Raw genomic sequence first — 14,821 nt, 5'->3', positions numbered from 1 at the left:
CAAGCGGCCTTCATACCTAAGCGCAACACCACTATAAACATACGCCGCCTGATTCGTCTGTTGGAAGAGGACCATATGGAGGCCCCCCACCCCATGATATTGTCGGTCGACTTGGAAAAGGCGTTCGACAGCCTGGAATGGGAATACCTCCACAGGGTACTCAAATGATACGGGGTGGGTGAGGAGTACCTGCAATGGACTTCCGTGCTGTATGCTTCAGCAATGGCAAGAGTAAAATCGGGTGTGCTGATATCCCCACGATACCCGGTGGAAAGAGGCACGAGGCAGGGATGTTCACTATCCCCGTTGCTATTTGCGCTGGCGGTGGAACCCCTCGCAATGTCGATCCGCACAGGAGCTCATTATGGGGGACTGCGGACCTTGTCGGGGCAACAGTTCATTTCCCTATACGCTGACGACCTTTTGCTCTTCCTTGAAGATGCCGACGGAGCTCTGACGGGAGCCGACACTCTATTGACCACCTTCGGTGAAATATCTGGCCTCAGGGTGAACTGGTCCAAGACATGCTTATTCCCAGTACGCAAGGGAGAAACCCAGCCCACCACGACCAGGGTAATTAGATGGGAACCCAGCTGTCTGAAATATTTGGGGGTCTATATCTACCACACCCCAGCCGATATCTTAGAGGGCAACATCTCTCGCAGTATCAGAGCGCTGAAGGGTAGTATGTCCTTCTGGGCCACCCTCCCACTGTCGGTAGCGGGTCGTATAGCGCTGCTAAAAATGGTGGCGCTCCCTCGACTGCTGTATTATTTTAGATGGCTCCCAATTTGGATTCCTCCTGCTGTCTTCCGGCACCTGAAATCGTTGATAGTGTCCTTCCTCTGGGGAACTGGCCGACGCAGAGTGGCACTTGCAACTCTGATGAGACCTAAATCAGAAGGGGGGCTGGCTGTACCCAACTTCGAAGTGTATTACTTAGCAACTCAATTACAGATATACACCCAGGAAACAGCACATGAGTTCCGAGGACCAGAGGATACACGGGACCTGGGAATACCTAGACATGTGCTTTCTTACATAGCAATGCAACAGAAACTAGCCCTTAATGATCTCACACAAGAAGAACGTACACTTAGGCTATGCTGGAACCGAACGCAACGTAGAGCGGGAGTGACCACCCATACGCTCCCGAAATTCCGCTGGGGATGCTCACAGCATTACCGCATGGTGGAGATTGGTCGCAACTGCAGAACTGGGAGGAGGCGGGGATCCAAGTCCTGGGTGATCTTTATGAAGACGGGACGCTACCATCGTTCCCGGCGTTCTTAGATCGCTTTGACATACCTAGAGGTGACTTTCTGCTGCATTCGGCGATCACGCCGGCAATACAGGCACACTGGAATGGGGGGCTTGAGGAACCAAAGAAGACGATGGCCTACCAATATACTATGATGGCAGCTGGAACGGTTAAGGCAGTTACGTGCCTATACACCAGAATGCTTAATGAGGGGTTACCTCCACTGGAGACGCTTAGAAGTAAATGGGAAGCGGACATAGGGAAGGAAATTCCCGAGACAAAATGGGCGCAGCTGATGCGCCGGGCCTGGAAGAGTACGCGCATTGCGCGTTTTCAACTAGTCCACTTTTATATCCTTCACCGGGCATACTTGACCCCGGTAAAGATCCAAAAATACTTTGCTATAGATTCCGCGGCTTGCCCCAGATGTAAGGCAATTGGAGTGGAGCTTGACCACATGTTATGGATCTGTCCTAGCTTGGCCCTCTATTGGAAATCGTTGGGGGATACTCTTAACGAGGTGACAGAGCGCGAATTACAGTTTGACATGGCTGTTGGGGTCCTCCATTGGTTCCCGCATACCTCTAAAAACAAAGTCACTAGTAAATTCATAGATATGGGACTTATCCTAGCGAAACGTGAAATCACACGGCACTGGAAAGCACGAACGGTTCCAGCGGATGCTAAATGGCGCAATGAGTTCCTTAAATGGGCTGGTGGGGAGAGCACATTGAGATTCCAACCAGCGCGGCAGCAGCAGAACGACCGAGCTTTCGAGACTGCGCATGCGTGGGAGGCCCTGGTACAAGCATTATGTGACTATGATACACGACGCGACTCGGAAGATTGATATAATGACTGGACTACATCCCTATAACACGACAGGTACACTGCATGATTCCCTAACTGACTATTCCGATGCTTCAGACCCACAACGACTGCCCTAACAACGATGCACCGATGGCGGGGACCGGGCGGGGGGGCTGTTAAATTTCAACTTCATAATCCCATTATGGGCTAAGGACACAGTGAATAGGATTGCCCTTAACAGGGTTGTATTCTGCCGGTCAGGATCGCTCTGGGGGCCAGTATCTAGTTTTCCATGATACAGACCCACTTATGTACGATTGGGGGAGATGGGAATTGTTCCAATTGATGTATGTTTTGTGACAAAATCTAAAGAAACATCCAAAATCATTCTCTTCCGTAGAGCCACCTTACCTCACCTCTTTCCTGCATAACTGCTCTTTGTGTGTTTTCTGGTTTGACTATGACAGTTGCATTATAGCGCTGGGACTCCCTGTTGCTGGGGTAACTGCACTCTCTATAAAACCCCATAACATAACATAACATGGCATAGACTCTTTTGCTAAGCGCCTAGGACATAGCCATATTAAATCTATATCATCTCTATAACACGTACTGCTTCCCTATCGTTGCTTTTGGTGCAGAAATTTGTGGATATAAACTGTCTCACAATACAAACCGCTGAAATTATTTTTTTAGGAGATTATTACGAATCCCCCCCGAGTATTCCAGAGAAAATTGTGCATGAAGAGATGGGAGCAGATTTTATTTCTGCTTTTATTCAACTCCGATCAATACTTCTTTGGTTCTCGATATGACTTAAGTGGAGGCTAGAATTGAATAGAAAGATTGTGATTGACTGTTTGAATATGGATCTGAGCCACTGCATACCGTGGCTAAGCTATGTCAAAACAGCACTTGGGGCGTTAGGCAAACCCCAGCTATTCAGCACCTCAGAGTTGATCTGTAAATCGCACATAGCTTGGGTCACAGAGGACTTTAGGCTAACCACAAGAAAAGCAAGGTTCCAAGTGGCACAACACAAAGACACTTACAAGCACTTTATGAAGGTGAAATCCATTAATGAATTGGAAATGTATTTAACTCTGGATATGTCAGCCCAGCAACGGAAGACTGTTAACGTGCTTTCATTTAAATCTGTGTCCGCAGTTGTTGATGGGGTGGCATAAACCATCAGATTGCCCTTGCACGTGATATGACTACTGTACTGGACGCTTTACACGTTGTTTTTATTTGCCCTAACTGGTCTGCCCTAAGACAAAAGTATGTTCATCATCCCTTCGTGGCTTTGAATTTTAATCTAGTGAGACCTGCCTTACTGTACCTGCACTTATTAGACTCGCCTAAAGTCCGCTGCTTTTTATCTCTGTTTCTGGTAGGGGTATATGATGCAAATTTATGAAAATATCATTAATTCTATGCCATAGCGTTATTTGATTATGTTTTTTAATATTGTGTCCTTTTTATGATTGCTTACACAAATTGTATAAAGATATTTATGATGATTAGAATTTATGGTTTTAGATGGCTACCTTATTTCCTACTAACATAGCGGAACTAAAAATTAAGGTTTTTGTTTGTCCGGTTTTACTAGCATGAGCCCCTGCACTGTTTATTCACAACGATTTCTTCCTTACTCTTAGATGTCTCTTATTTTAACTTGTGCTTTAGCACATATTATCAGGGTAGGTTATGTATATTAGTAATGAATTTATAATTGTTTTATCTTATGCCACGAACATGTTTTATATATTTGTTTGTATTCTGTGTCTAGCTACGGCTATATGTACAGCTGTGACAGGATGTGACTTGTGGGTGTCTTTATGTGGATTTATGGACTATATTGGCTGAATAAAGAGTTCTTGTTTGATTGACAAGATTGGGTAATGTTTTTCCATATGGCAAATTTATTAATTTGAATGATGTAAATGGCAATGTAATATGGTCCCCACTGTTATTCTTTATATATTACAAGTAAGGGAGTCTATTAGGACAGCTTTCCCCTCCTAACCCACTGAGGCCATAGAGTTTAAAATGTTAGCTCAACAACCAACTATGTCGTCTAGGCAAAAATGAATAAACCACCTGTATAACTCTATGCATTCAGAAACCCCTATATGACTCCCATACAAAGAGAAAAAATAGTTGTAGGACATTAGATTCTCCCATGTCAAACACAAACTGGGTTTTTTGCTGTACACAAACAGGGGCACTGAACTCCAATTTCTGGCTGCATATTATACACTTCAAATGTATGCACCAACTTTACCACAAACCTGCTATTGGGGGCTAAGAGAAGAATCAAAATGTGCTAGGTGCACTGAAGAAATAGATGGCTTTCTCTATTTAGTGTAGGACTGCCCACCGATCTGAGATTTTTGGCATAAAATCATTCTTACAATAGGTAAAATGGCATTACATACAATGGAGTTATCGACGGGCAATGAAAAGCTGATAGTCCAACCCCTCCCTTTCGCATTTTCCCTAAAGGACGAGCAAGAACTGCCCGTACAAGGTGAATACGTAGGGGAAAGGGGCAGTGGATAGAATAATAAAGAACAGCCGCAGAACACAGGATGACCCTCTATCTAAATCTGCACCAGTGAATATGGTTATCAATGAAGGCCGACTAAGGTGAGTGCAACCTGCAAATAAAGGAAGAGCACATCCGTGTTATCACAAGAGGAACCACTTTATTCGCCTACTTACTTATTGCCTTACTGCTCCCTCATCCAATACTCACTCATGCAACATTCACTCAGGCAACACCCCAACAAAGCTGGACTGCTCATTGATAAGAGTTGGAAGCATTGCTCCTGGTTCATCCATCAGATACCAGGAAGAAAAAAATATATAATGGAACATTCAATAAATCCTGAGGTGACTTCTAAAAAAAAGTAGCAATGTAAGAAAAATAACATATAGCTAAATACGTAATAGGAGGATAATCGAATGTGAGTACCTAAGCCCAATAGCACAATGTTAAGGAGTTAGCGCTGAATGGTGGCAATATCCTATCACATGACCACCCAGACTCCACACTGGCACTCCTTAAGATCATCCTACATGCCACAGCACGTCTCATCCCGGGCCTGAAGAAATATGATCACATCACCCTCATCCTGATTGAACTCCATTGGCTCCCCTTGCCAGCCTGCACCATTTTCAAAGCAACAGTCATCACAACCTGCCCCCTGCTCATCTTGCAAACAATCTCTCCATCTCTCCATCTCTGGTAGTTCCCGGAACTTCATTAGCCAGGACACCATTAGACTACAGACTAAGAAGTTAGAAAAAGAAAAAACAAGACTACAGGCCTTTCCCATCTATGCACTCATGATCTGGAACACCATCCCTGTATCCATCGGTACTGCTCCAAAGCTGCTTCAATTTAGGAAAGAGCTGAAAACTCACATCTTTAAAAAAGACACAACATCACAATGCATTAACCATCCTCAACTCCTCTTCCTCTCCTGTCTCTTACTGATCTTCAGCTGGTCTTTGACCATGAACAGTGTTCCAATGCCTTTTGGCTACTTTTGCATTACAGAAATACTATAAATATACCTACATTAGCTCCTTGGCCGCAGACTGCTATTTAGCTGTGCCAATGGAATGAATTCAATATTTTTAATAACGTTACCTTCCTCCCGAGTCTTACGCTTTCAGTTGGAAAGAATTCTGCATGAATTACTTGCAGGAATCCTTTGAAGCAACCACTTGTTAGAATGAAGCGATCCTAACTTATCTGCTCCATCTAGCACTAGCACATCTCTTCGTCTAGCAGTGCCTTTTTTCAGTGTTCCATAGCAGTACCTAGTAACTCTGCCCAGAGTTACCAAACCAAATCCAGTGTGGCGGAATTTCCAGGTATTGTATGTGGAATCGTGAGATTCCACTGAGAAATGTGGAATTAGCAGGAAAACCAGTTATCCTTTTACTGATTCTCCTGGGTAACCATCATTTTGCCGCTATTTCATCCGAAGGCTCCCATCTGCTTTCAGCTAGTGGAAACGCCCGGTGAATGGCAGTGGATTGTCAGAGTTACTGTCGGTCCCATAACTTCAAGGGAGGTGGTAACTGCTGTTATTAGCATCATCAGAAAACCAGGAGACTTGTAAGGCATAGCTGCCAAGGTTTCAGATTGCTATGTGTGACATTTTCTTAATTTCAATGTAATTATGAGTGACATTTCAAGGACTATGAGTGACAATTTTCTCGCAAGCATAATCAAGCAGTGAAAACTAGGGAAACATACATATAAATTGCACCCATGTGAGCAACAAGGAACTCTAAGACGAGTCACATCATAAACCACAAGCTGTATTACTGAGCGGTGCACCCCGGTCCTGAATGTTGCCCACTGCCTGCCAAGACCCGCTGGTGGCCCATCACACCAGTTGCAGCCTGTCACACGGAGCTACCGGACAGGCTCTTCTGACTCTGTGTTGCTTTGCGCGCTGAAAAGTTACGTTGGCAAGCACCACAGTGGCTCTCACAGTCACCTGACCCAAAACGAGTTAGGGCAAGCGACTACTAACACACTTTACGGTCAGGGAGAAGACAGACTGCTATGTAATATATCGTTCTCAGCTGTTACAGGGAGACAGGGGACAGCTCACAAGAAGATCATGACTGTGGCACAAGAAAAAAATAACTGTCTGGGGTGTTGCCAGCAGGCCTGCGCAAATGAAATAAAGCAAGAAAAATAAAGATGCGCAGTGAAATTCGGCCCAAAGCTGAAACCTGCACTCCTTGCAAACTTCTCAGGAAAGAGCTGCTCAATGAGTCCCTAGGAGGCCTCTGAAACACGTTATGAGATTACTTGCATTTGTAACATAACATCATGTGAAACAGAGCCCGCACGCTACACAGAAGAAAAGAGGCCCCTGCACACATTTGTTTTCAGATATATATCAGCGCTGCACCCTCCCACATTCATTATGTTTCATTTACATCTGTGCTTAGTACCTTTACGAAGGATTACATGGCTGAAAGAGGAACCTCATTACAGAAAAGTCCACTAGTCTGTGAACTTCAGGAACTGAACATTCCGTTTCGGATAGATCATCGGTAGTATGTTCAATGCTGTCTCTGCTGGCTGACTTCATGAACCCCTGCTCAATGCCGACCTTCTTGCCCTCTACTGCTGCATTCTGGAGTCAGAGGGCGAACTGAACGTTCACTGTTGCAGACCAGCCCCACCACGTCAACTGATCATCGCTCACAGCCTAGTTTTTCCTAAACTTGATCTATTGCTGCATGCAGTTATCCACGCCCAATCACAGTAAAACGCAGTTAGTCGGACCAGTTGCAATGCGGAACGCTATTAAGAACACATTTTGCAGCAGAGAGAGAGAATCATGACGAGGCACTAGACTACTTACTATAACTTTGAGACATGATTCTTCATTTCAAAACGACTCCCGCCACAGTAAACATTACAGGCCTGGGTATTATGGGATGGCTCAGCATCTCCAACAGCTGCCGCGGTCTGTGCGGGGGTCAGCTGAGCCGTCAGCGGGTCCGTCGGTCACCTGTTTGTTAAAATACCAGTTGCACAACTTGGTCATGCTGCGAGCAGCACTGCCATTGCCTGCTGCAGCCTGCCACTACTTAATTTGAACAGTAGACGCCTGCTCACCCCTTTCACGCTGCAGCGTTATGACTCATGCTGCGTGCGTGTTGGTGAATTCTGTTACAGTGTACCAGCTTATAGCTCAGCGGCAGACTCGCCGACGCACCCAAGCCTGCTGAAAACAGCTCGCATGGCACACGCACCACTCCAATCGAGACCAGCTTCCGTTTTTCATTATTTGATGGTGGACTGTGTGACAGTGCGCAGCGCCCTACACTCATTATGCGGAGGGACAGGACACAAGTGGCTGGCAGCGCCCTGGCCCGCGGGGAGCAGCTGAGCCAGCGCAGGTAACTGGCGCGTGCTCTAACAGCTTGGCGATGCCAATTATTTCAGTGCTGGTACAAGAGTCCGTGGCATTAAAATGCGTGACAATGCATTTCAGTGCGGTGATGCGGAACACCACACTGAAATGCGTTAGCGTCACGCCTGATGCGTGACACTTGGCAGGCCTGGTAAGGAGTTCCTTAATTGAATTGAGGCTCTAGACTAGGTGCAGTGAAACCGTGGGTATGTTACTGTTACATCGCAGTTTTTACATCGGAATGCTGTTACAACGCAGCTATTACAACACTGGTTCCATTACATCGGATGCTATTACAATGCAGGATATTACATAGCAGATGCTATTACAACGCATACCATTACATCGTAAGTATTGGTAAGTATATAATTTTTTTTTATTTTATTTAATATTATATAATTAATTTAATTATTATTAATTATAAATAAATATATTTATTTATGTTTTTTAATATTATAAATTAAATATATTAATTTAAGTAATTTTTATAATAAGTATGAGTATAGGAGTATATGTTTTGGGGTACTGAGGTATATGTTTTAGGGTGTTTGGTTATTTTTAGGTTTTAGGGCAGGGTTTGGGTTTTGGGGTAGAGGGGTATTTTTAGGTTTTAGGGCTGGGTTTGGGTTTTGGGGTACAGGGGTATTTTTAGGTTTTAGGGCTGGGTTTGGGTTTTGGGGTACAGGGGTATTTTTAGGTTTTAGGGCTGGGTTTGGGTTTTGGGGTACAGGGGTATTTTTAGGTTTTAGGGTTGGGTTTGGGTTTTGGGGTACAGGGGTATTTTTAGGTTTTAGGGCTGGGTTTGGGTTTTGGGGTACAGGGGTATTTTTAGGTTTTAGAGCTGGGTTTGGGTTTTGGGGTACAGGGGTATTTTTAGGTTTTAGGGTTGGGTTTGGGTTTTGGGGTACAGGGGTGTTTTTAGGTTTTAGGGTTGGGTTTGGGTTTTGGGGTACAGGGGTGTTTTTAGGTTTTAGGGCTGGGTTTGGGTTTTGGGGCACAGGGGTGTTTTTAGGTTTTAGGGCTGGGTTTGGGTTTTGGGGTACAGGGGTATTTTTAGGTTTTAGGGCTGGGTTTGGGTTTTGGGGTACAGGGGTATTTTTAGGTTTTAGGGCTGGGTTTGGGGTACAGGGGTATTTTTAGGTTTTAGGGCAGGGTTTGGGTTTTGGGGTACAGGGGTGTTTTTAGGTTTTAGGGTTGGGTTTGGGTTTTGGGGTACAGGGGTGTTTTTAGGTTTTAGGGCAGGGTTTGGGTTTTGGGGTACAGGGGTGTTTTTAGGTTTCAGGGCAGGGTTTCGGTTTTGGGGTACAGGGGTGTTTTTAGGTTTTAGGGCAGGGTTTGGGTTTTGGGGTACAGGGGTGTTTTTAGGTTTCAGGGCAGGGTTTGGGTTTTGGGGTACAGGGGTGTTTTTAGGTTTTAGGGCAGGGTTTGGGTTTTGGGGTACAGGGGTATTTTTAGGTTTTAGGGCTGGGTTTGGGTTTTGGGGTACAGGGGTATTTTAGGGTTCAGGGGTAGGTTTGTGTTTAGGGCTAATTAAATTATATTTACCATTTATAAATTAATTAAAATATATTAATTAAATTAATTATATTATATTAATTATATTTTTTATTTAAATTAATTTAATTAAATAAATTATTTTAATTAATTTAATTTAATTACAATTTAAAAAATATTTAAATTAAATTAATTTCATTATATTAATTAAATAAAATTAATTACAATTTTTATTAAAATTAAATAAATAGATTTTAATTTATTAAATTAAATTAATTACTATTTTAAAATGTATTTTATTTAAATTAATTAAATTAAATTAATTAAATTAACTTAATTACATTTTTTTTTAAAAGGTATACTTACCTATACTTACGATGTAATGCCATGCGTTGTAATGGCATCCGATGTAATGGATCCTGCGTTGTAAAAATTCCGATGTAACGGAATGCGTTGTAAAAAACCGCGTTGTAGTGACACCAATCCAAACCGTGGCATAGATGTCCGAGGGAACCACTGAACCCTGATTCTTGTTCTACTTTATAATTCAAACAGCAGCCAGGGGGCTAGTTGTCTTCCTTGTGGTAGGGCCCATGACACACTGGCTCTGCTACTGTCTACAAAGGCTCTCTTTTGGAATAAAACATACTAGCTTCATAAGGAATATTAATGTTATGAGCCCCCGAAACTGCTGCCTCATTTTCGTAATCTTCCCTGTTTTCACTGGTGCTCCTATCTCCTCGCTATGATGTTACAATGCCCCATGCACACATTTACATACAGCACGGTGTGCACAAAAAACATCCACAGCCACTTGCCATTCTAGGAACATGAGTTTGAAAATCTACGTACCACTGTATAAATATTAAATATTTTGCATCTCTCATAGTAAAGATTTTCTGAAGCACTTTTCCTACTTTCACCTTGCATTTTTCTGCTTCCTTGCTATCCTTTCAGTTTCTGGTTCAGATCGCAGGCTTTTGTTACCCACACCCATAGTTTGCAACAGTTTTACCATTGAGACTACACCGGAAGGCCTCTTTAATCTGCTAGAATGTCCCCTGTGCAGTTGTAATTGGTTACTTTGAGGTCTGGATTTGCCTGAACCAGCAGCTGACCCCGGTCTTCCTTTCACTCATCCGTGTTCACAGGCTTTACAAGGGGGGAGCGAAGATTCACAAGTCCCCTGCATTAGTTATTTGTGTGTACGAGGGGCGGTTATGTCTGTAGCTGGGGTTTATAAGGTTTGATAACTTTACCACATGTATCTGAATTCCTTTCCCACTCCCGCAAATGTTGCAAACTGCCAGAATTTTTTTACAGCTTTCCAGCTTTAAATTAAGGCCAGCTCTTCGCTCTTCTTGCAAACGCTTTCATGTTCTCCAACCACAGCCCGCGAAAGGCGCCTTGGGTTGAACAGCAGCAGACCAGCATGTGTTTGTCTAATTCCTAAGACATTATGACCGTGGTATCTCAGCGAATAAAACATTTTCTTCAACTTATTGCCATTCTCCGCTGAAGATGACTTACAATTTGTTCCTTGTGTGCCACATGTTTTATTACAGTGCCTTCAATATGAACCATGGCCAGGAACAGCAGTGGAAATTAAAGGAACAGCAGTTAAAATTGCACATTGCCCAGCTTGAGGCTGCCTTGAAGTCGGACCTAGCAGAAAAGAATAACATCCTTGACAGAGTTAAACTAGAAAGAGGTATTTTTTTAAAATGTTTGTTTTAAAATGTTTCACTACCTTTGTGTATATCTTTTACTCCCTCTCTTGAAAAATTACGGATTGATCTTTGTTGCAGGTTGTAAGGGTTGCAGAAATCGTGTATGAGAATAAGGCTATTGTAGAAAATGACTGTACACAGCTTTTTTTTTTTTTTTTTTTTTAAATCATGCATACATTTCCTCAGGTAAAATTTGACAAAAAGTTTGTGGAGAAATAAACACAGCATTTTGCGCTCTATACGTCGAAAAAGGGAAAGATATGAAGCATTAATACATTACCCAATAGTCTGCGATGCTGAATTTTCAAAGGATTTATATTACCAGACCAGGTGAACACCATAATCTGTGGCTGTGTGATATACCTCTTGCAGTAGTGACATCCAACACACCATGGCCTTTGGAACGAGACCTTAAGGCTTATGCACAAAATGTATTTTTATTCATTGTTGCCTATATATACTGGCATTATTTGGCCAGGCTCCTAAAAGTTTTATTTTATCACCTAAAGAGCAATCGGCCTATTTCAATGTTACCAGTATTTAGATAATTCAAAGTGAATTTCTTACCAAAATGCTCACTATCAATACTTGGGTTACCAAAGGTACTCTCTAGCACAAAGACTCCTTAACATAATAAAATGGCATATTACGTTTAACTCTGTTTAGTGAATATTTGTCCTCAATGCATAGGAACTAGGACTTTACTAAGCCTGGTGTCTGTTGAGGACATTGTCCTGCTCAGTAGAACATCAGTGGCTCTCCAGGTCCAGATGGACATGTTTGATACTCCCTTGAGAATGAATTTGAAATAAATAAATGCAAAATGTAAGTAAGAATAACTATTGAACCCTAGTCCTTAGGGATCACAATTTCTGTGGAAAATTAGTCACTCATATTTGAAGTGACTGGCTTCTTTAGGTAACTTAGGATGGTGTCACCTGAGTTCTCTCTTCTAGGCATGGAGTCCACGTACATTACCAGTTTTTGTGGTGACCAGTGCCAGGGCAGCAACGTGCAGCTCTTTTCTTGAAATGTTCGATATTCATGGTGGCGTGGTCATGTTGTGTAGGACTTACGTAGCCTTCTTGTAAATTACACGTTCTAGGTTGAATTTATTGAACTGCTGTCAGGATAATGCCATACTTCTTTTGAAAATCTAATATGATTAAGGAGTGTTCATTGCTCAAAGTTATCTTCAAGAAAGGATTTCAAACACCAAAAACGTTGTAATTGATAAAAAATAAGAACACACATGGCAGGCATGACGAAGTCGAGCAAGATGGATCCGTGATAGAAGCGCTCCTACTCCTCCAGTAATATCTAGGCTCCCTCCTACCATGCTAGCCTGTCTGTGCTACAATTCTAGAGTATAACAAACTGTAGCTGTATGTGTTGTCCCCATGGAGCATGATGTTTTGCCGCTCAGGGGCCGGAGATAGCTGCTGAGGACGGATCACAAAGGTTGAAAATGATGGAGACGCTCAGAGCCTGACTTAACTCCACTCCCAGTGAGACTGACAGCAGAGGACATGTGCGACTGCACAGAGATGCTATGTTATGGAGGGAGCGAGGAGTAGGTGGAAATCAGATGGCAGTAGACTTCGCCACTGCCATGGACGGGCCGCCAATGGGGCCCTAATTTGCCAGCTACCCACACACAAGGACAAGAAAGTGCTGATGTAGGGAAGCAGCGTCTGGCTCCCTGACAGAGAGGATGAACGGACTGGTAAGGTAAGGAAACAGTGCTGCTTGCTAGTGTCAAGGGCCTGCGTCTCTCCTCTGCCCTTGTGTGTCCTGTGACATATAATCACTATGGGGTCTTGAGCGGATGAGATCTACTGTACCCTTGTGCGTCTGCTGGGTCCTGAGTTGTACCTGCATTGCCTGACCCCACAGTGCCCGGGTCAAAGAATGCTTGCGAGGAAGAGTGTGCTGCCATTGGAAGGGGGCTGGTGCTGCGCTCTATGTTTGGGAGAGCCCTTGACTACCATGAACAGACTCCAGTCTCAAGTACCGCCTAGGGGCTAGAGGTCTGGCAGCTCCCCCTCATGCTGAAAGTGGACTCATCCTGGTCCCAGTCTGCTCTGCCTCTTGAGAGTGTGGGAGAATGGTGGCAACATTGAGGTAGACCTGAAGGAGTGTGGACCAGGACCTCATGGTTTCGGGGCTGTGGGCGGCTTCTCTCCTACACCTGGGTCCAATGAAAGCCAAGGCTAACCGTAAAGAGCTCTAAAAAACTTTTGTCTCAGGAGCAGCAGACTGGCTTAGACCTCTGACTTGTCCTAGAGAACTGATCCTGGGCGACTCTGGTGCTGACGAAGTGCCCACACAGCCTGTGGAGGTGCACACCGTGTTCAAACTCACACAGAGCCATACCTAGATGTGGAGCTAAGGAAAGCCTCCCCAGAGAAAACCACAAGGAACACTACTGGGAAACCTGAGATGGTCGCCCTGTCTGAATCAATAATACCCATCACCACAGATAGATCTGATGCCATAATGCAGGCCATCCTTGAATCACGAGCAACCCTGGATCAGAAAATTGATGCCTTTTCTATAGATGTCGGTCTACTTTAGCCAGACCTCACAGACCGTTCCAACAGAGTGGCAGAAAACTAATCTACACTGGCTACTATGAGACTGTTGTAGAGTTGCAGAGCCTTCATGATCGATGATGTGGAAGACCCATCCCACTGAAACAGTATTAGGATGGTGGCTCTACCTGATCTGAACTAGGACCCCTCAGCTGAATTATTCCTGGAAATGTGCTTGTTCCAGACAGTACTCCCAGCCATAAAATCCAAATTCTTTCCTGCTGAAAGAGCACATAGGGTCCTGTCTCACCCAGTGCCTCCAGGTTCCCCCACACCTAATGGGTGCCAGGCTGCTGAATTATTGTGAGCGCGATAACATCATTCAGAGAGGTTGTGCACCCAGTCCCTGGGAATTGGAAGGAATCAAAACTCATATTTTCCCTGATTATACGACTCTTGTGCAGTCGAAACTGCCGAGCTTTCTGGAGATTAAATAGGCACTGAAAATCTTGGGGATACAGTATGGCCTTATCTACTTGGTGAATCTGCGAGTGGTAGTTGGCGATAAATTTTACTTTTTCAGTACATCGCATTAAGTGTGTACATGGCTAGAAAGCAAGATACATGGTGTTTCTTATATAAAGAAGAATATGATTGCTCCTACTAGGAGGTGACAAGCCAGACAACGAGGCACACAACAAACAACCAGGGCCGTCACAAAGAGCAGGTGGTGCTGCAACGGACCTGACTGGTTCAGACATCCGGGCACACAGGTCTCCTCGGCTACAGTCTAGAACCAGTGACATGGAGATAATCTATGGTGGCTCTGAGATGACACCATCTGAGGGCCTCTGGACTCCTCTGATTGCCCCCCCATTATCCCTAGATCGGCATATTAACTAATTTGACACTGAAGGAGCACTCACTGGCATTAAGCTTGGTGACATGCCTTTGCACGCCTAAACCCTGGGTTAACCACTTTGTATACTGTGAGAATGTCTGATTATTAGTATGTCGGGTATACACTTTCAT

General features: G+C 44.0%; 1 protein-coding gene across 4 annotated transcripts in view; it reads left to right on the top strand.

Moving 5' to 3' along the window:
* Positions 1 to 14,821, top strand: part of RPGRIP1L (RPGRIP1 like) — a 1,159,147-nt gene that overhangs the window by 474,251 nt on the left and 670,075 nt on the right. For all 4 annotated transcript variants that reach the window (XM_086945185.1, XM_086945184.1, XM_086945187.1 and 1 more), the window contains exon 10: positions 11,091 to 11,236. In XM_086945185.1, coding sequence (XP_086801311.1) covers positions 11,091 to 11,236 — 146 coding nt within the window. The remainder of the gene's footprint in view (positions 1 to 11,090; positions 11,237 to 14,821) is intronic.

Source organism: Lissotriton vulgaris, chromosome 12, assembly GCF_964263255.1.
Source record: "Lissotriton vulgaris chromosome 12, aLisVul1.2, whole genome shotgun sequence".
NCBI lineage: Eukaryota > Metazoa > Chordata > Amphibia > Caudata > Salamandridae > Lissotriton > Lissotriton vulgaris.
This window is presented reverse-complemented; position numbering and strand designations above follow the sequence as displayed.